Raw genomic sequence first — 20,919 nt, forward strand, 5'->3', positions numbered from 1 at the left:
TCGTTCCTCCCAAATCAAAACACTTTAATTAAAAAATATTACAGTGAAGACTGGGGAGGAAAAAATCTAGTTATCCAAGTTACTTTGCTCCATGTCATGTTTAAAAACTAACTCTACTTCCTCAGTAAGCAGACTGAGAAATTAGAGAAGCCAAGGCTGCAAGAATAAGAGTCTTTTTTAATATTAGGTAACCTAAAAGGTTTATTTGAGAGTTTGACTGTTCCAAACACAGATGTTTAAATTAAGTAATTCTTGAAGGATGTTAAATAGCTCAGCAATAAAATTCCAAAAGAAAATCTGTTCTACAAAATGAACTAGAAAATCAGCCTACCCACCCAAATCCTACCTTGAATGCCACCTCCTGAAAAATGCTCCAAGCTATTTCCCAAAACATATTAATGATGTGTGATTTCATATCCTCACATCAATACAAGAGGAATGACTCAGAAATGCTCCTGACACAGATTTTATGAAAAAAGAGCCACTTGACATTGCTACTTGGGAGACCAAAGATTACATTCCAAGGAACAGGTACTCCTCTCTTCCGTGTCCTCATACTTCCCTTGGCAATCCCATATTGCCCAATTTGACAACACTTTATAGGATGTCATTAGGAGTAATGGTCAAAGTTAAGGGATTTCCATGCCATCAATAAGTGGCAAGCAGCCAATAATACAACTCCTCAACAGGTACAAGCTATTCTCATTTTCTCATTTCCCTCACTCTCAGAAGGAAGAGGGGGCCTTCACGAAGAGTAAATGATCATCCTTGGTCTGGATAAAGCAGAGATTATGGCAGAGAGAAAACACCAAATATCTGTAATGCTTACTCTATGTCCTTTTCCTGTTTACAATAGCACAATCTTTACAGATTTACTTGAGCTTTTCACCAACTCCAGATTAAAAAAGAATTTTTAAAAGTCTTGGGTTGTCTTTATAAGGTTTACGCTCACTTCAATATTGTGAATATATTAATAAAATTGTGCCCCATTTGCTTACTTGTTTCAAGATATAAGCATTGTGATAAAAATCAGCCTAAAATCTACAGAGAGGCTGCATGGTGTGAAGCATTCTGCCTCCAAAAGCAAAAACATGAGTGTGGCTAATGATTTAGCATCAGCACCAAAATTTGACAAGTTGATCCTAAAAAGGATAAAGTACTTGGTCCCTTAGGGTCTACCAAATCATGGACCCTCTATGGATCATTATACAGGGTTTCTTCACACCATAGCATATGACAGTCTGATTTGTTCCCACCATCAAAGTTTGCCTACAAGGAATTTCTCAGTTTAATCATGCTATAAACTTCTTCCAACAAACTGAAACCAAGCAACATGTTTTTCACATATGATAACTCTCAACAAATTGATCAGGAGGGAAGTATTCCATTAGCCGAATAGCTGCAAATCCTTTTCTACACTGTAATAGAAAATAACAGTGATAATAATGATAACAAACCAGAAAAAGATCAATAAATATTTCCTGAATATTTTGAAGAACACATGTAACCTTCAGTTTTACTTAGTTTATATCTTTAAATAGTACAAGTAGCAGACAGTGCCCCAACCCCCCAGAACCCTGTAGATCTTATATTGTACTTAATAAGAAGATTGGATGCCAACTGAAAAAAAAAATAAATAAAAGTGTCTTTATGAGCGTTCTGCCTAAGATTAGGTTTTAGCAACTGAATAAGTAAATTAAAAACTGCCTCTAAAAGCAACCAAGCACACTTGTTACAAATTAGTTGGATACAGCCTGTCACAATGGTGGCAAAGAATTTACAGTGCATCCTTTTGAGGAAGGAAACACATACCACATGGAGTTTCAAATAGCTGAGGGGGTTCTAGCTTGTAGTTGAATATGTGTGTTTTTAATGAAACGTACATTTTCAGCTGTAAGCGGTAAACACAGGATAAAGAGCGGGTTACTGAAAGAAGAAACCACTTGGTCATAAAACCAGTTATTTTCCAGATTCCACTGGCCTAAATGTAAATGGCCCTTAAATACTAGGTAACCTCCTCACAAGACCCTTTGTTTGCAACTTTCAATAAACCTCCTGAAATTGCTTCAAAGTAACCTTGTACTTCAGCGCAACCTAATTTTCTAAAGAAGCTTATACAAGATTAATTTACATGGAGACTACATTAAGCATATAACTATGATCTGCTGGAGAAGTTTATGAGTAATAAAGAAATAACATTTAAAAAACCAAGTATTTGGCAACACAAGAGACTAAGAAAACCTATTCACATTAACAGATGAATAATATATGTATCTGGATGTTCTCAAGCAACTTTGTCACCATACAGAAGTAAACTTACAAGCTAGTATAAGGTCACATACTGAATTAAATGGAATAAAAGAATCTCTTTTTTTCAGGGAAACTGGGGGACTTCCCTGAGTGCCAAGCTTTTTACACTGCACATGGATTAAAGAGATGGTATATTGAAAAACTGAAAATATTATTAAAAACTCCACTGACAGTACCAATCCAGACACTGTTTTGGGAAAGTCTCCTGAAAAAAAAAATCATGCTTGGGCAGCTTTTGTGCAGAGAGAAGCTTGGGAGAAGCTTTACAACGTGATAATGACAAATGTATCCGTCAACTTCAATAGGCATAAGGAACTTTATAAGATACAATTAATTGGTGATGATAGATGTCTGCTTCACATGCTGACAGCTGGAGAAGCAAGCTAGCCCAGACAACAGGTTCTAGAAAATCCATCACACTCAACATAGGACAAAGTGCAAATCCCTGCTGCAATGATTTCCACTTAAATAGAAAAAACAATGTCTCAGTGAGGAAATAAAAATAGAAATGTAAAATGACATGTTCAGGGACCTGCATCAAGACAGTGCTGTGCAGAGCCAAAACCAGAAATAACAGCTGCTGGTTTCTAGACTATTTTTCTATCCACTGATCCCTATACCTCTTTGAAAACTGTGGGTCAAGAGCTCAAACTTCAGAGATGTTCCTTAAGGAAAAGATATTCTTATGTTTTGTTTTATCATTCACACATTCATGATATGGTTTGGGCTGGTAAAATGTCATAGATGTCTCCAAAGCAGAGACAAGTGAACCAGTGAACAAATAAGAGAATTATCTGAACGAAGGCATCACATAACTACTGCTTCTTGTTTATAGTCACACCGATCAACAGATTGTAAAGGGAATAAGGAGAGGTAATGGGCAAGATATTGACAGAATGATATTTGAGAGCAAAGAGTGGAATGATCACAGGGAATTTCAGTTGTTGTAATTGTGTTGAAGGGACAAGGGGTGGATTGTGTGCAAATTGTTGACTTTGGTATTGTGATTATGGTATTTTGCTTTTGGTGCCGAGAATTCTTTTTCTTGATAGTGAAGTTTATGAAGTTTGTGTGACGAATATGGACTTTAATGATAGCTCTTACATATGTGATACAGAGAGCTGAGGTGCAGAATGTATTTGGTTTAAGTGGAAAGCTTTTGGTAAAGGGGAGCTGCAGGGTAGTTTCTGTGAGAAGCTGCTAGAAACTTCCCCCATGTCCGACAGAGCCAATGTCAGTCAGCTTCTGGATGGACCCGCTGCTGGCCAAGGCCAAACTCATCAGTGATGGTGGCAGCACCTCTGGGAAAACAGATTTAAAAAGGGGGAAAAGAAAACCTGTGCAACACAGCAACAGCCAGAGAAGAGAGGAGTGCATATATGTGACCCACACTGGAGCAGTCTGCTCCTGGAGGACTGCATCCCATGGAAGAGACCCACACTGGAACAGTTTGTGAAGAACTGCAGCCCAGAGGCAGGACTCAAGCTGGGGAAGGTTGTGGAGGACTCTCCTGTGGGAGGGACTCCATGCTGGAGCAGGGGAAGAATGTGAGGAGCCCTTCCTCTGATGCAGAAGGAGCATCAGAGACATGTGATGCATTGACCACAACCCTCATTCCCTGTCACCCTGCACCACAGTGGAGGAGGAGGTAGAGAGTATGAGAGTGAAGTTAAGCCTAAGAAGAAGGTGGTGGGGAGGAAGGTGTTTTAAGATTTTTGGATTCCTGGAATCCAGACTTTACAATCAATGTAAAGAAATGTGCTTTAACAGCATGTTATTTTCTCATTGTAATGTGCATTTTTAATCTCTAATATGTTTTATCTGATGTTTAAGTGCTTATTCTTTCCTGCTAATTATTTAAAAATCCTGATACATCTGAGATGCTAGATACCTAAAAAGAGGGGAAATTAGCTAGTATGCTGCACATCAATGTTTTTGAAAAAAGCAGTTGTGAAATTTTCAATTGGTGTAAAATATTTGAAAAATTGGCTCTTGCTCCAAATTGAAATGGAAACAGATTCTGAATACCCTAAATACTCACAAGTCAGGAATCACACATTTGCATCAAGGGAGAACTGGCTTTGGGGAAAACCCATTACTTCCATCTCACCAGAATTCTGGGAGATTAATTTTTTCCTATATATTGGAAGGTCATAGAGTCATAGAATCATAGAAACATTAAGATTGGAAAAGATCTATAAGATCACTGAGTCCAACCATTCACCCAGCGCTGTCATGTTCGCCACTAAACCTCAACCCCAAGTGCCACATCCACATGTCTTCTGAGCCCTTCCAGGCATGGTCATTCCATCAGTACCCCTGACAGCCTGTTTCAATGCTTGACAACCCTTTCCATGAAAAAAAAAAAATCACATTATCCAATCTAAACCTCCCCTGGCACAATTTGAGGCTGTTTCCTCTTCTCCTACTGCTTGTTACTTGGGAGAAGACACCGGTCCTCACCTCACTACAACCTAATTTCTGGCAGCTGTACAAAGTGATAACATCTTCCCTGAGCCTCCCCTTTTCCAGACTAAACAACCCCAATTCCCTCAGGCACTCCCCACAGGACTTAACCTCTGGACCCTTAACCAGCTCCATTGCCCTTCTCTGGACTCATTCCAGCACCTCAATGTCCTTCTTGTACTGAGGGGCCCAGAACTGGACACAGGATTTGAGGTGTAGCCTCACCAGCACCAAGAACAGAGGGACAATCATTGCCCTGGTCCCGCTGGCCCCTGTTGCTGATACAGGCCAGGATGCCATTGGCATACTTGATTTCAAGCCTTTTAGCAGCAACAGCTAGAGATTAGTTTAAATCCAGAAAAAAAACTGTTTGAGAAATGAGAAGGATACTATATAACAAGAAACTACATTTAGCCTTTCTAAAGACAGCTTAAAATTGGTTTAACTCACTCTGTTTGTATCTCCAGAACGGAAAGAAAAACTAATACATACAAATAGGCTTTTTATTTTTTTACAAGAAGACATAGCAAGGGTTAAAGAGAAGACATCAGGCAAATTCAAATGTGAAATTAGGTCCACATTCTTACAGTGCCTTCCACTTAGGACTAGAAGGCTTCACATTATTGTCTAGTCGAGAACAATCTGTGTTTTGATTAAATATAAATACTGATCTCAGCAGAGGGATGATGTGTAATGGCATATAACAGCAAATTATTCAGACTATATATGGTCTAGAACAGATGCGCACTGCAAAAAAATGCTCAACAGAAAAACTCAAAATAACAGAAATCCTTTCTGGCCCTCAGGCCTATAAATCTATGACATGCTGATTGCATCATGCTCTTCTATATTGCTCACCATGTGATTACCCTACTTGATCAACGTGCTCCTGCTTGGTAAGAAGATCATTGCTCCATTTCACAATTTTTCTGGTGGTAAAGCCTTTTTAACAGAACCCTTTCCATCTCATCCCCCTATATTTGCCAGATCACTTCAAGTTTAACACACTTCTCCATTGTTCTGATGACTTTCTTGTCCAGAGAGTCTACACTGTAAAACAGCTTAGTGAAATGTCTGTTGTTTAAAATATGCCCTCTCCTGCCACAGTGTAAGACAAGTGATTTAGATCTTTGAGCCAAGCAACAGGAAAGGATCATTTTACAGTGTGTTACACTTGAAGCCTGAAACATTGCTCATGTGAATATTGGAAGCTTCAGTCATCAACACAATGTATTTCTTGATTACTCATTAACTATTGTTTTCGATTCATTTATCAACTTTATGTTATGGTGAATGAAATTACCAGCCCTACCCTTTGCGAAATTTTATTAGTACCAAGGTAATCATTTATTACTCAGATTAGGGTGAGGGTATTGTGGTTTGTCTTTAATTAGCGAAGTGTTATTCCTCATGAGTAACAATGAGAACAAGCTATGGAAAACCAATGTGCTGATTACTGTAAGGCCCTCCAAATGGTGAGAAAACCTGTATAAAAGAGGCTAATTCCCTGGAGAAGTAATACTACAAGGTTAAATGCTTACATTTCTGACTGTTTGAACTGTTTTTGCAGAATGAGATAGTTCACAAAGTACAGTGATAAGAGATTCAGCATTAACTACATAATTTATCAAGACAGCTTTGGGAATCAAAGTCTTCATTCTGAGCAACACTACGTGCAATGCACAGCTTCCTTATCACAGTATTAGGTCACAAACTCTCTGCTATCCAGGCATAGCATCTGGATGGGGCTTCTGTCTGCCCTAACTGCATACAACCCACCATGCAATCAGTGAGACTACTGCTGTTGACCTTAGCATGAGTCAGAATAGAGTGGAAAAAACTGAGATAGAAAAAGTATTGATTAATCGAGCCCCTTTTCCCAGGCGAACTATGATATATAAAAAGAATCACAGTTGAAGGAATTTCTTCCATTATACTGTGATAGTCTCTATGTGATAACAAGTTTGCAGTGGGTCTTGTGTTAATTCCAGTGAGAAAGAGATTGCAAGATGGTTTCTGTTTACTGAGTCACTAGGGACATGCTCCTGTTCACTGAAAAAAGTTCTGTCTTTCATATGAATTACAGAAGGTCTTTAGTCTGAGAAGTTTTTGCATTTTTAGTTAAGCAGAGAAAAAAAAGGTGCTTATTTTCTTTCAATTTGCATGTCCCAAAACACAAACAATATCCTGATACAAGAGGGCCTTAAAACACATGCTTAAATTCCTCCTTGTTCAGGAAACCATTCAAGCAGTGCTCAAGCATATTGATGTTATTCTGAATCAAAGGTCTGAATCTGTTCTGCTTCCTGAATCATGTTCATTAGCGCCCAGCACAAGCTTTTTCAATTAACCACAACTCATGTTGTTATCTCTTTTTAAAAAACATGTATATCATCCAGGCTACCTCCCTTATCTATGTAGTTCTTGCCATCTGCTGGCAGATATTTTATGTTGTCAATTTAAAATGCACAAATTACTTGAAGTTAATAAAACATAATTAAGAAAAATGCTAAAAGCTGTATTAGACAGTCTTATATTACATGCAAATAGTGGGTATAAATGTTGTGTATCAAAAACTTTGAGAAATTTTATTCAAGCAACACTAGGATTAAAGCACTTCCTCAAGACAAACTTAGCACAGTAAATATTATATATTACCAAAGAAATCACTATACTATATCACCTAATCACTAGAAAAATTCTACAGATGACAGACCAGTAGTAAATCAATTACTTCACCCACAGACTACTCAATCTAAAGTTACTCAGTTCCGTACAAACAAAACTGTACAAAATAGGTACAACCCTTGTTGCAGCTGCCTTTTTATTGAAGACAGATATTGAATTAACTCAGCTCGTCTAGAAACAGAAATCTGTATAAAATTGTAGTTCAAAATACCAAAAGAATATCTGGACCTAGAGCTTTACTAATCTTCATGTTTAGGTGTGTGGATTTTAAGAATGAGTGCATATATGGATAGCTGTAACATTTAAAAAGTAAGGGAGCACTCTTGCTAATATTTCCTATTATTAACATTTAAGAATAATGCACATACCTGGTTTTAATGTTTTGATAGCCACAGGGGTGATATTATTCCACAGTCCTTCCCATACTTCACCAAACTGACCAGATCCTAATTTTTTCACAAATTTCAGAGATAGTCTGTCTATCTCCCACTGATCAACAGTTTTATAAGACAAATCAAAAGTAGCTGGAATTTGTATCTGGTAAAAGAAAATAAATAATACAATAATTGAGACTTGCAGCATTTTTTCAACAACATATATAAATCATTGTTAATTATGTCTGTTAAAAGCTGGAACAGATGTAAATAATGTTTCCTTAGAGTAAAAACATGCGATAAAGTGAGCTGAGAACATAAAGTATAACCCACATACTGGATGATTTTTGTTAGAAATAAGAAATATGCTAAAGAAAATATCCTTCCATTAAAAGCAAAAATTAGAAATCATCCCTCTAGCAAGCTTTTTGAACAATGACGTATTGTTTGCCAGAACTTTGTGGTTTTGTCTCAGTAATTACTTATGGATAGCTAGAGTTATGAAGTTGGAGATTTCATCTCCATATATTTTTATACAAAGGTATTCACAAATCATGATTTGGCATATTTTCCACCCCAGACACTTAATGATTTTTTAAAACTCCATGATATTTTATTGTTAATTTGTCAACCTCAAGAATGGAACTATAACACTACCCTGAACTTCCTGAAAACAAGCAGATTATCAACATTCTGAAATGGCAGAAGCAGACAAGGGGTCAACATTTTCTGACAGATATGTGATGAGTTAGCTCACAAAAAATATTTTGCACAGTGTAGCATCCACTCCTTACCTTTAAGCATGGCTGTCTGAGCAACACACAGAGGCCATCGCTGTTCTTGCTATAATAGTCAACCAGCTCCTTCAGAGTTTTGAAAGTTTTCCTTTTGCTTAGGAAAAAGCTACCATCCAGCTCTTTGATCCTGTAGTGCTTCACAGATGCACCATCAAAAACTAAAAAGATTTAAATATATTAAGTGTCCAGGAATTACTGCAGTGGTACAATATCATTTATGCCCAAACCATCATAAAAATCCTAAATATATTTATGAGTACCTTAAAATAAATTATTTTAGTTTCAAATAGGACAACTATAAAAAGCCTCTTTCAAACCAAAGCCCATTGTTCAGATGGCTTAATGCATCTTTTCTATTAGTCTTCAGCTATTTGTAGATTCTCCACCATTAGAACTGATGTAGAAGTACATAAATACATCTTCTGTGAGGCAGCTCATGTTTCCTATCTTTGAAGACACCAAAACCAGCCAAAAGCATCTAATTGACAGCAATCAGTTTTTAATATTTCCTTTATCCTCCTTTATTTTAGTGTTAACAGTCCAAACAGCAGCTGCTGGGCTGGCAGGAATTTTAGAGGAAGCTGATATACCTTCCACATGGCCTTGATTCTCTGAAAAGCACTCACATCTTCCAACGGGTTTTTTGAATTTTGTGCATGTTTGGAACACATAAAAATCAGGTGAATAATGCTCTGTTTCAAGTAGTTGATTAATTCATTTCCATTTAAATCTGTTTTGTTCTAATCTGCTGTTCTTAATCAGTAAGACCACTCATCACCTCCTGTAAGTTACTTATCTGCATATCTTGACACGCAAAGTGTCCCTCCCTGTGAACATCAGAACACTCTTTAGATGTGTCAGCAAAAAAGTTGAGCTACTGCATGCTGGGGCTAGACCTGGACCAGCACCAGATCAGAGAGAGACAAAAAATGTATATAAGTCTCACCAAAAAAAAAAAAAAATTAAAATAAAATAAATTTTGGAGATCACTAGAGATTTCCTTTACAAAGGAATATCAGTAGAAACAATAGTAGGTTCAGAATCATCAGAGAGGGCAGTTCAGAAGAGCTGAAAAGGTATTTAGTCGCTTATATGGGTGTCATTTACAAGACACTCCACTCTTTAAACATCGCTGTGCATGTCGAATGGGCAGTAGAGAGTTTATATTACATACAGAAGAGTAACAGATTTAGCTCCTCAGGAGGCCACAGCTCTTAGCTCTAACACTAAAAGTGTTCCACAATAAACCTAAAAGATAGATTCTTTATCCTGTACCACTGCATGGACTCGGCAATAATTTTGGTTATAATAACATAGGAATGCATGGTTACATATTGTATCTAGAAAACATACAGAATTGGTTGCATGAAATTAACAAAGCTGATATGAAGAACAATTTCTCTCACCATCTAAGTGATGAAATTAGAAGGGAAATCTGTCTTTCCTTAAGTATTATCGTGGATGATCAAATATTTTTGCACTGTACTGTGTGATTGTCATCCCAGACCACCAGAGAGCAGACAGGAGCTGCTCAAAATACTCCACCTCAGGCAGTATTTTCAGGGACCTGAGAACTTACAAATCTGCATGAGGACAGGAATGGGATTATTTGTAAACAAAATCCGTATTATATCGCGCTTTTCAAATTATATTTATTTTTAATGAACACCCATAATTACTACTTTTTAACTATAAAATTTATGGATGATTTTGTGATGTATCATTTGGAAATGCAGCTGAAGCAAAATGAAGGAAAGGGTAATTCAGTAACAATGGACTGAAAATGTAATGACTTTTCCAAAGTTCACAGGAAAATCAATCCAGATAAATTAATTAGTCTTTATGATGCAGTGAACAGAAGGCCAACAGGATGACTGAGTTAATCCAGTCTCAGTTGTATATCACAAGTAATAGTAGTTTGACTAAGTGATTTATTTATTAGCAGTATTATAACTATTACTTGTGAAGTAGCTAACATTAATAATGCAAGAGCTGGTTTGAAGGATGTGTTCTAATTTCTTAAATGAGCCTTTTACAAAGCCTTATGATTGACAGCATCCAGGTCAGATGGTGATGTGTGTGAAGAAGCTGGAGAAAATTTCTGCACTGATACCGTCTCATCTTGTAATAAGTAGCTGAGATTAGTGCAGTATTTGACAGGGGGTTGTTTACTTGCATCTCAGGGCTGAGTCTGGCTGTACAGGTCCTGCAGCACACACTTGCAGCTCTGCAGCACAGTGTGGCTCTTCTGCCTACATTATACAGAGCACATGTCACTCAGGAAAGAGCTATCCATAACCCCTTCCATTCTTCTCTACATCCATGTCAGACTACTAACCAGGACAGGACTGTAACTTCAGTTTCACACAGCTTCACAGTAGCTGGGTTTGAAGGCTGCAGAGGTTTTCTCCTCAACTTGCCCTTTCCAAAAGAATTATGGCTCCCTGTTAGATTTCTACATGGTTTCAGTTTAGCAGAAGGATTATCCTCTCCCAGCTATCCATCTTCACATGATTGGATTAAGCAGAACTAGATTTTGCCACCTGAAAAACGTGAATAAAAAAATTTACTACTCCTTCCCCAGGGCGCAAAAATTTATGGTGTCATCAGCAGAATCAACACCTTCACCAAATGAATCATGAAGACGCTAATGTGCCATTACTGCCAAAAACGATGTGTCCTAACGTGGCTCCTGTGAGCAGTGCTCCCCCAGCACTGGCCATGCAGCACCGCCACCAGCACCTCTGCTCTGCCTCCACACCCAGCGTGGATGTGGGAGGAGGGTGACTCATGAGATCACTCTCACCGGCACAGAACGGGTGCAGAGGCAGATCCAAAATCGTCCCCTTAGTATGGCCATGATTTTGCTGATTTGATGATTCTGCTGCCTTGAACAACTACCTGTTTTTCCTATGCTGGAACCCAGTGTGGCCTAGAGGAAAGCACATAATATTCTTTTAGGAGCATGGAAAAAACAGCTGAAGAAAACACAAACCATTTACATTGTTATTTAATGCAATAAGTCTTTCAGATACCATTATTCAGTGACGGGCTAAGTACAGAGCCTCCTGCTATCATTGGCAATGACACTCAATTAAGCTGAGCACATCTAAATTATGGCTTTTAATTAAAAAGAGGCAACGTCTAAGATGGCACCAACATGTTTAAAATTTAATGCATTTCACACCAGATGCTGGAGTCATCAACATAAAAATCTGTCGACAACGTGCATTTTTAAAATGGGAAAACCTATTTTTAAAATGTCAAACACTCTAAATTTATAGCAACATATCTCAGTGGCCTATCTGGCTTGATGAGCTTTCCATTTAACTATTCACAAATGATAAAAACCTTTCTGAACATGAATTTTTGTTTTAATTTAAATAATTATTTGTTATCCAAATCTCACAAACTGAGAGTTTTCCCAAAAAGGCCAGTTAGAAGTAAAAAGTGTAATTTTCATGAACGATTGAAATTTTTTAAAATTTTTTTTTCTTACTACGGAGATCATTTGTCTCCTTAATTAACATTAAATCTCTTATATATCTCCCTGCTCATATGAGTATGAAATCAAGCATGAAAGTTATAAAATCAGTTTATGGGTTCTTGGGTAAAAAACTCTCTTCCTTTTCAATTTCTTTTTTAACTGAATGGCATGCTGGACAGAGAATCAAAATATTTTCTTAAAGACCTTAATTCTGAAAGCCAGGTTGTCACTCTTCTAGCAATTATCATCTACTCTGCAATGAAACCAAAACAGCAACAAAAGCTAGAGCAAAGCCAATCAGACCTACAGAAGATGGGACTTTTGAGGTCTAATGTTTCTGGACTGAAAAAAATTGGAAATAGAATTTAGGGACGTATTCCAAAATATCGGGTTGTGACTTCTCCCCTGCCAGAGTATCAGCTACCATGGAGATAGAAGCCATCCTTCTGCCTCAGCTTCAGTGTCTCATAATTCCTATTGATGGCACAAACAGGAGAGATGCAGGAAAACTGCCTTCTCCTGGTGAACTAAACAACCTTCTTTCCCACTAATGCTTCCCATAATACAAACCCTTTCATCGTTTGCTTTAGAGTGCACTAGCTTTCCAAGAAGTAGACAATAAGTAATGAGATTATGGACATAAAACATCTAGACCATGATGCGTACTATTAGGTTGGAAGTAAAAGAGCTTGCACAATACAAACAGGTGCCATTCAGCTAAGCTGATACAGTAAGCAGGAAATAATATTTAGCTCTTTGGGATGAAGCAGCGTGTTAAGGATAAATTATGTTCAACTCTGGGAAGCTGCTAAAAGATCTAGCAGCACCGGGAAGTGATGCCACCAATAGTGTCTACAGATTGCTTCAGAGTTTATCCTCTTCCTTTGCCTAAAAGAGCACAAATGTTTAATAAATCTGAGATGATACGTACATTCATGCATACATGCACAGAGGACAACCCATGTTTGTGCATGAAGGCTCCTGCAGCTGGAGCTTTGCCTCTGTGTATATTATTTTCTTCAGTGCCGCTCTTACCTTCACTAATCAAACAAACCACCATGGAACAAATCCACACTGTTGTGTCATACCTTGCTGTTATCAGTCATCATCAAATCTCCTGTTCCCAAATAAGCTTATACAAAAATGTAAAAAATGCCTACCACAAGCTTTTGTAATTGAATCAAGTATACTAAATCAGATAGAATAAATTTTCCATCCAAAGTTTGTAAGGAAAAAAACAAACAGCAGCATCAAAGGATGATCCTATCCTACTACAAATGCTGGCCTAATATTTATTTCCATTCTTTTGGATTTTTCTCTGTAGTATCTCATAGTTTAACTTAGATACTGCTGTTTTCCTGTTAGAGAAGTGGTGAGGATGCAGCATAAATAATCAATATTTTAAATCTTTCCTAAAAGGCTATAGTTAGAGAATAATAAAAAGAAATTGCATTTCCACCCCTAGGTGCATAAGCAAAAGATTTTTCATTGATTTTTAGTAATGTGTCATGTATTGAAGTGCCATCATTAAGAAGATAATACCAGCCTATCTTTCCTTCCCTGCATATCACCACCCTGTTATCAGTCTAGCCCAGTCCTTGGTTGAAATCAGTTCACTGATGAAGAACACTTGGAGGAAGCTGAAACCATGTAACACAGCAACAAGTTGGCACAGGGAGCAAAAACATTTTGAAAGGTCTGTGGCTGTAATGCAGTCCTTGGATGAAAGTGTGCATGCACAGGGGTCAGTTCTGTCCCAGCTCGGGAGCAGTCTGATTCCCTGCTGATGGTAGTTTTCCTTCAAGCGCTTCATGGCAAGGACCAGCTTCCTTGAGGACAAACTGAAAGCTGTGGCATAAACTCTCCCAGAACTGTAAATATGACATTTATTTCAAGAAACTTCCCTGTATTTCACTCCATATTTCTTTGTCTTGGCAATAAAAAGCATTCCTCCCCTTACCACAAGACATTGCAGGTATATACACTTTACTTATAATTGGGAAAGTGAAAGCAAGAATGTGTCAAAATTTCATTAAGTTGTGTTTCTGTGTAATGTTTAGAAGGTGAAGGACACATAATCATCCGGGCAAAAGAGGAGTCAATATGAAAAGATCTGGTTATGGACAAGGTACCTCTCATTTTACTGACATAACTCTGCAGATGACTACTCATGGTTTATTCACAAACATCAAAAGCTTTTCCTGGTCTCTGGAATTAATATAGGTAGGGCACATTAGGAAGTTGGGGTATATAGCTCTGTTGTCTCAAGGACAACACTATACTCCTGGCTCACAGTTGTATGACAAGTTTGATGGGAAATGTTCACAAAAAACAACCAATGAACAATCATATTTACTATCTAAAATGGTAGATATCTAAAGCATGAAAAAACATTACGTACTTAGATGCAAGTGAGCAAAATTATTAACAAATAAGTGTCCTAATTTGATAACCTTTCAGATTCAAATAAAGGAATACATTTCAAAATGCATCATAATCATCATCAATCTAATTTTTTACTGATGTTTACAGCGAAATTTTCAATGAAACATCACTGATTCTAAAGTACAGCTTTGAAGATCTTCCTAGAATTTTATCCCTGAAAACAAATAAATAAAAACCTAAGTGTGAGCTCTAACAGAAATCTCCTTTTCTTAAATTGCAGATATCTGTCAACATGCTTTTATTTTTAGTTTTGTTTTGCGTGCTAATCAGAGCAGTAGTGTACAACTGTAATGTACATTTTTTATGCTTTGATCACAAAAATACTATCTATTTTAAGGCAGCTAGAACATTGGAAGTACTGACCATAAAAAAGTTAATTTCCATTCTGAGTTTATTGATAAACAAATTCTATAAAATATAAGCTCAAATAACTTTTTACGTGTTTTCTTTATATATCTACTGGGAAAAAAATGTTATCGTGAACTTAATTTAATTTTCATGCCCACAGTTTATTGTTCTTGAAGATGAAAAAGCTCAGATCACCTGAGAAATTTTTAAAACATTGCTTCAGATGAAAAACTAGAATATACCTGAGAGAGAGTATTCGCCTTTTAGACTTTCGCTTTCTCGGATTAGGAAGGCTCCTTCCTGGTTTCCAGGGTATGACAGTTGTCTCTCGGCATCTGCTCGTTTGATTGGGCCAAAGAACCATCTGGACAAATAAAACCCATTAATTTTACCATTCAGTGAAACATTCCAGGAAGACAGTTTAGCTTTTATAAACATGCTGCATATTTACTAAGAGATAATCTGTGCTATGTTAATTAAACGTCAATAGTATGGGGGAAAAAAGCCAACAAGAACCACAGAACAAATTTATTGCTAGAAAACATCACTTATACATTTGAGTGAAATCTGGACTTTATTGCTGACGAAAAGTCTTACTGCTTTCAAGGCAACGAGCATTCAGAAGTGACTGACTGGTCTTGTCCCAGAAAAAATCACCAAGAAATTTTGCCCAGGCTACAGGGCCAGAAATTGATGCCAACTCCAATGATGCCCCTTGAACTATGTAGAGTTGAGGGTATGTGATTATATCCTGACATCTTAAAAACCAAAAGATCTCTGAAACTGCAGATGGGCTCGTGGGTTCCAAGGTTTAAAACACCCTGCTTCCGCATTCCACTGCCATGTCAATATCTCAGATGAGTTACTGGCAATTTTTCAGCTTTGCTGCTTTTTGACAAACAAAACCAGCGTATCCTCCAAGTCACTACAAACATCACCTGTGTTCTGTGAAAATCTACTCCTGCCTATGCCTTCTAAAACATTTTTCCTCTCTCACTAAACCCTGTAGTTCACAAAGGCTTGTTCAAGCAGTAATTTTAATTTGCTGCTCTGGAGATAAGGTTTAGCTCTCTTGCTGCTTTGTGCTGTGTTAAAATTAAACAGAAATAAGACAGAAATGAGTCAGCACTTTCAACTGGGGTGGCGTTCAGCTTTCTTCCAACAAATATGCAAAGCTCTTTCCAAGATTAGCTCCACCTCTTATTTGAAGCAAATGATGATAAATAGATATCAGAAATATGCCATATACTCATAATAGAACTCCTTTTAAATTAATCATAGCTAAAACTATTACACAAACTTCAACTATAAATCAATGCACCACAAGTAATTTGCCTACTTGATTTGTCAATTACTAGTGAAAAGTACAGACAAAGTCATCAACAATTTTAGTATCTGCAAGGCTTGTAGTCATCAAGAGGAATGGAGGAAATAAATGAGAATACTGGGTGATACCTTAGCTGATCAAGCATGAGGACTGATAAATGGTTTTGTATTAAAAAAGAGGAAATAAAAAGAGGAAAATACAGACAGCACTAACCCACACTGAATATGATTTATTAACAAAAGAAAATCAAAGACAGATTTTCTGGACCATATTCCTGTCCTCTGACTTGAAGATGATTTGGATAAAACAGGTCTTGATACATATTTGGCAAGCAAAGTACTTTCACTAGAAAGCTGGAATATGTTAGTAATAATTTTAATTAGTTAAATGTGTTCATTAATTCAACTAATTAATTTAATTAATTCATTCATTAGAGTGCAGAAAACTAAGTAATCAATAAATGTTCAAATCCTTGACTAAGGTTCTTGTCAAAGGAACGAGAGTACAAGTTCAACTGTATTCAAGTCCCAAAGAAAATTGGTCTGCCCTAAAATCTGAATTAGAATCTTTCTGAAATTTCTAAATATACCTGCTCTGAGAATAACATCTGAAATCTAACAAACTATATGAGCCAAAAAAAAAATTTGAATATTTTTCCCCTTGAAGCATTAGACATCACTCAATAGTGTTCAAAGTGACCGATCCTCGTAAGAGTGTGTAAGAAGAGGTGTTTTATTTTTTGTGCCCTTTCCTCTTGGGTTACAAGGATAGCATCTTTTCAAAAGAACTTAATTTTGTACAAAACTCAAAAGAGTTTCCAATGCATTGTAAGCAAGACTGGATTTTATGGCCAGGATAGTCAAAATATAGTCTTTATGTGACTCAACATTTGAACATACACTGTTCGTAAGTGAAATTTCTAAAGCTGAAAACTTGAGCAGTATTACAATCTATGCAACTAGAGGAAACTATTAGTTTATTTTGGAAATATAAATTAATATACTATTACTCTGTGTATGTGGAACCATGTCTACAATATAAACCATGATTTGGGGAAATAATATGCACATAAGTGCATTGCATTTAGACATAAGTGTCTGCTTCTTTGATTTCAAAACATTTCAATGTATATGTTTATTTTTATTAGGCTGGAAAAACTTCACTTAAATCGATATGAAATTACCATTAAAGATTATATACAGGATATATAATATGTATATTCTGACTCCAGATAAGCTTAGCAGTTAAAAAGATCCTAACTTTCAAAATAAGATAATTAGAGCAACAATATTAGAGAAGGTAAGTGTAACTGAAGCGATTATTATGGAAGGTGAAAAGTGGACACATATTGTGTATTACCTCATTTGTCTGACTTTATATGATCTGAATAATGTTTCAGAAAAATACAGGGAAAATTACTTTTAACAGCACTTGAATATATGATTCTTAGTTCAAAGCCATTTGGTTTGTAATAATAATTATACAGTGCCAAAAGTAATATTGAATGTGAAAAAACAATCTCTTAACTTCAAAGCAAATAATTTGTTACTCACTCTTTTTTTAACAAAAGCACATCTGAATTTAAAGTACTATTTTCAGTGTAATGGAAGTTTAAATTCCTGTTATAAAGCGTGAAGAGCTTATTTTGATTTCTAGCAATTGAACTTATGCTTCAAAAGGTTTAATATTTTACTTCATCCAAAAGTGTGTATCTTAGAGGGAAAAGTGCTCTAAAAAGTAATAATGAATCAAAGTAATTGCTCACTACGAGATATTGCTCTGCAGGATAGGAAGGTCAGACCAAAACAACACCAAATCCTTAGTAAATCTATTCATGCTTTATAGCTCAAAGACAGATGAAGGTTTTAAAACAGAACACTTGGAAAACAAGAACTAAACGTGAAACACTCTCCATTGCACAAGGTAAGTAACTGACTGCAGTGCAGTGTATTGGCACCAGACAGTCCAAGAGAAATTTGAACCAGCAATTCTTACATAGCAATTCTTACATGGAATCTGAACTTCGGCTCACAGCCAGGTCACTTTGGGTCATGATTGACAGTGCTGGGTCAGTAGATTACCAGGTCTGGCACAAATGAGTGCATTCAGAATTGGGCGCAATTTTCCATTTCTAGCGGGAGATGTTTAGGTAGCACATCAATAGTGCTCTTCTGTCAGCAAGACCCAGGAATATGCTTTCTTGGCCAGCACTGCATCCAACACCCCAACTCCCTTTTAAGTAAGGATGCCAGATCTGTTTATTTAGGATTGTTTCTAGCAGCTTCCTCAGAATCCCTTGCTTACACCATCATTCATAGCCATCAGGAATATGGTCATTAAAAATTCCAGGGTACTTACAGGTTACTTCTGGCCACCACATATAGGAGGACGTTGGAGGAAGAAAACATGACCTTCATGTACGTCCATAACACACACAGTCCTCACTTGTTGCAGATGATGCTTAATACTGGAATACCAGTGAGATTTGGTGTGGTTATTGATAGCATAGTAATCACATCTGCATTTGCCATCAGTTCCTCTGGCAAGTTTATGATCACCCTATCACATCATGGATCACAGCAGGCTTTGTCACGGCATGTTCCCTGACTGTCACTGTATCACTGCTGAGACCTCTAAAGATCTTCTTCCAGCAAAGGAAACCTTCATCTAGCTGAATGCTGGTGGTTATACTTGAGGGCAATTTTTTTAAGAAACAGAGATCACATCACCTTATGCTCACTCCTGCCTACCTATTCAGCCCAGTTTGAGTTGCACTGGAGTCATGAGTTCAGAAAAAGTTGGTAGTTCCACCTGGCTCTATCACTCCCTTTCCTGAGAAGCCTTCTGTCCGCCAGGGTGCAATGCACTGCTGACCTCCACCTAAATGTCAAAGCCCCATTTACCTGGCTCTGCTTTCTGTCCCCCTGTGCTTTGCTACATAAAAATCTGCTAAAATAAAAATAGTCACTCCTACTTCTGCACTTCTTATAGCAGGAAGATATGGCAGGAACTTTCATACTGGAAAGTAGAAGAGAGGAAGAGTAACATGGGCCAAGAGCTAAAGCAAAGAAAAATGTCGAGGCGAAGTTCCCCAATGCTATGTCACTGGCAACATTTCCAGTGCCTGGTAACATGTTTAGAAGAGAACAAAAGCTCCAGTGGAAAAAACAAAACCCATAAATATCCCCATAACAAAAAAAAAAAGAGTATGCAAAAAGAGTTTTCTTCCCTCTCATTAATGCAAAATCCCCTTCTGATCAAATCAGTGCAATGCACATATCTGAGACAGAGACTGAAGATTTTACAGATCTCAACTACTCTGGGAACTATGGGCTTTTTCTGTCCTGAAATTAACTCTATCCAACATTCATAACTACACCCCCTCCCAAAAAAAAGGATTCCCAGCCATGCTCCAGATGAAAATGCTCTCAGGGGAAATATTTTTTTTGGCAGCCTGCCATTCCTTGGACACCGCTTTTACAGACCCCACACCTCCCTACATTCGACCTCTCCTCTTGGTCTCTCCTACATCCCTAACATGCTAAATCCTGACTCTAACATAAGCTGTGTGCTGAGCCTTAGCCAAAGCACCCCAGTCATGAGCTAGACAAAATACTTCTTTGGACATGTCAGTCCTTGGGCAGCTCCTTTGCAATTGTATTCCAACAGAAACTCTAAATTTATGGTTAAGGACCCTGTGAGCATCCCCTTTTGGGATGTGGGTAAGATGCTCATGACCAAGCTAAACACCAACTCTGAAATAACACCTGCAATCTTTAACTTTCTTGGAAATCTCAGTAGATCTCTCACTGCTCTTTTGTTATCCCCACTGAAAGCCAGCAGAGAAAATGATGTGGCAGTTTGCTATCCATTTCCTTTAAGGCTCACCAGAGAACAGTTTCCCACTTTTATCCTCTACCATTACTTAGATTTAATATGTACAAGAGCAAAGTCAGAATCTCCATGACAACCCCACAATGTCATACCTGAAGTCACTGAATTTGCTTTAATAACTAGCTGTAGCTGGGATATGGGGGGATTATTTCAGTTTCTCATTGAAGCTACAGGACACTGGAGGTAGGACAAGGCTAAAAGCAGAGGTCTGTAACATACTCTTAATTTCGTTAATGTTCAATTAAAAGCAAAAATCCTGAGGGCTGAGTCAGCTGTACAACCATGTATAGAAACTGTGATCATTACAATAGGAATGAAGAGGGAGGAAAGGGTACAAAAAATGCTGAGAAACAGCATGCAGAAATAACAGGATGAATAACAGCATATCAGTCACATAACATTTATTTTCAAAAGTTACTGAAGATGTTAAAATGGACAGCATAATCCTACCCTGGATCAGCACTCCTGGATCAGCACTTTGTGGCATAAGGGCACCTTGCTTTTCACTTTTCAGAAGTGCTTATCACTGGGATTTACTTTCTCATGCTAGGGTAAATCTCATGAGCCTGCTAAATGTCAACAGCTGAGAGGGTTTGTTGAGATTCCTGTGGTTCTCAACCAGAAGTCTCCATTAGGGAGCAAATGGTGATGACAAAAGGGTTAGCTGGCTCTCCAGAAGATTAACTCAAGTGTGTTAACTGTGTCTGTAGTACTAGGCTGAGGAGAACAGTTTTCTCAACTGAGAAGAGCAAAGAATTATTGCAATTAGAGCAAAATTCTTGG

At 37.4% G+C, this 20,919-nt stretch overlaps 1 protein-coding gene across 1 annotated transcript in view; it reads right to left on the minus strand.

Annotated features, from left to right (window-relative positions):
• Positions 1 to 20,919, minus strand: part of FRK (fyn related Src family tyrosine kinase) — a 51,660-nt gene that overhangs the window by 14,058 nt on the left and 16,683 nt on the right. Inside the window, exons 2-4 of the mRNA XM_032101525.1 lie at positions 15,158 to 15,279; positions 8,633 to 8,793; positions 7,833 to 8,001 (exon numbers count right to left, since the gene is read on the minus strand). Coding sequence (XP_031957416.1) covers positions 7,833 to 8,001; positions 8,633 to 8,793; positions 15,158 to 15,279 — 452 coding nt within the window. The remainder of the gene's footprint in view (positions 1 to 7,832; positions 8,002 to 8,632; positions 8,794 to 15,157; positions 15,280 to 20,919) is intronic.

The sequence above is a fragment of the Corvus moneduloides genome, chromosome 3 (assembly GCF_009650955.1).
Source record: "Corvus moneduloides isolate bCorMon1 chromosome 3, bCorMon1.pri, whole genome shotgun sequence".
Taxonomy (NCBI): domain Eukaryota; kingdom Metazoa; phylum Chordata; class Aves; order Passeriformes; family Corvidae; genus Corvus; species Corvus moneduloides.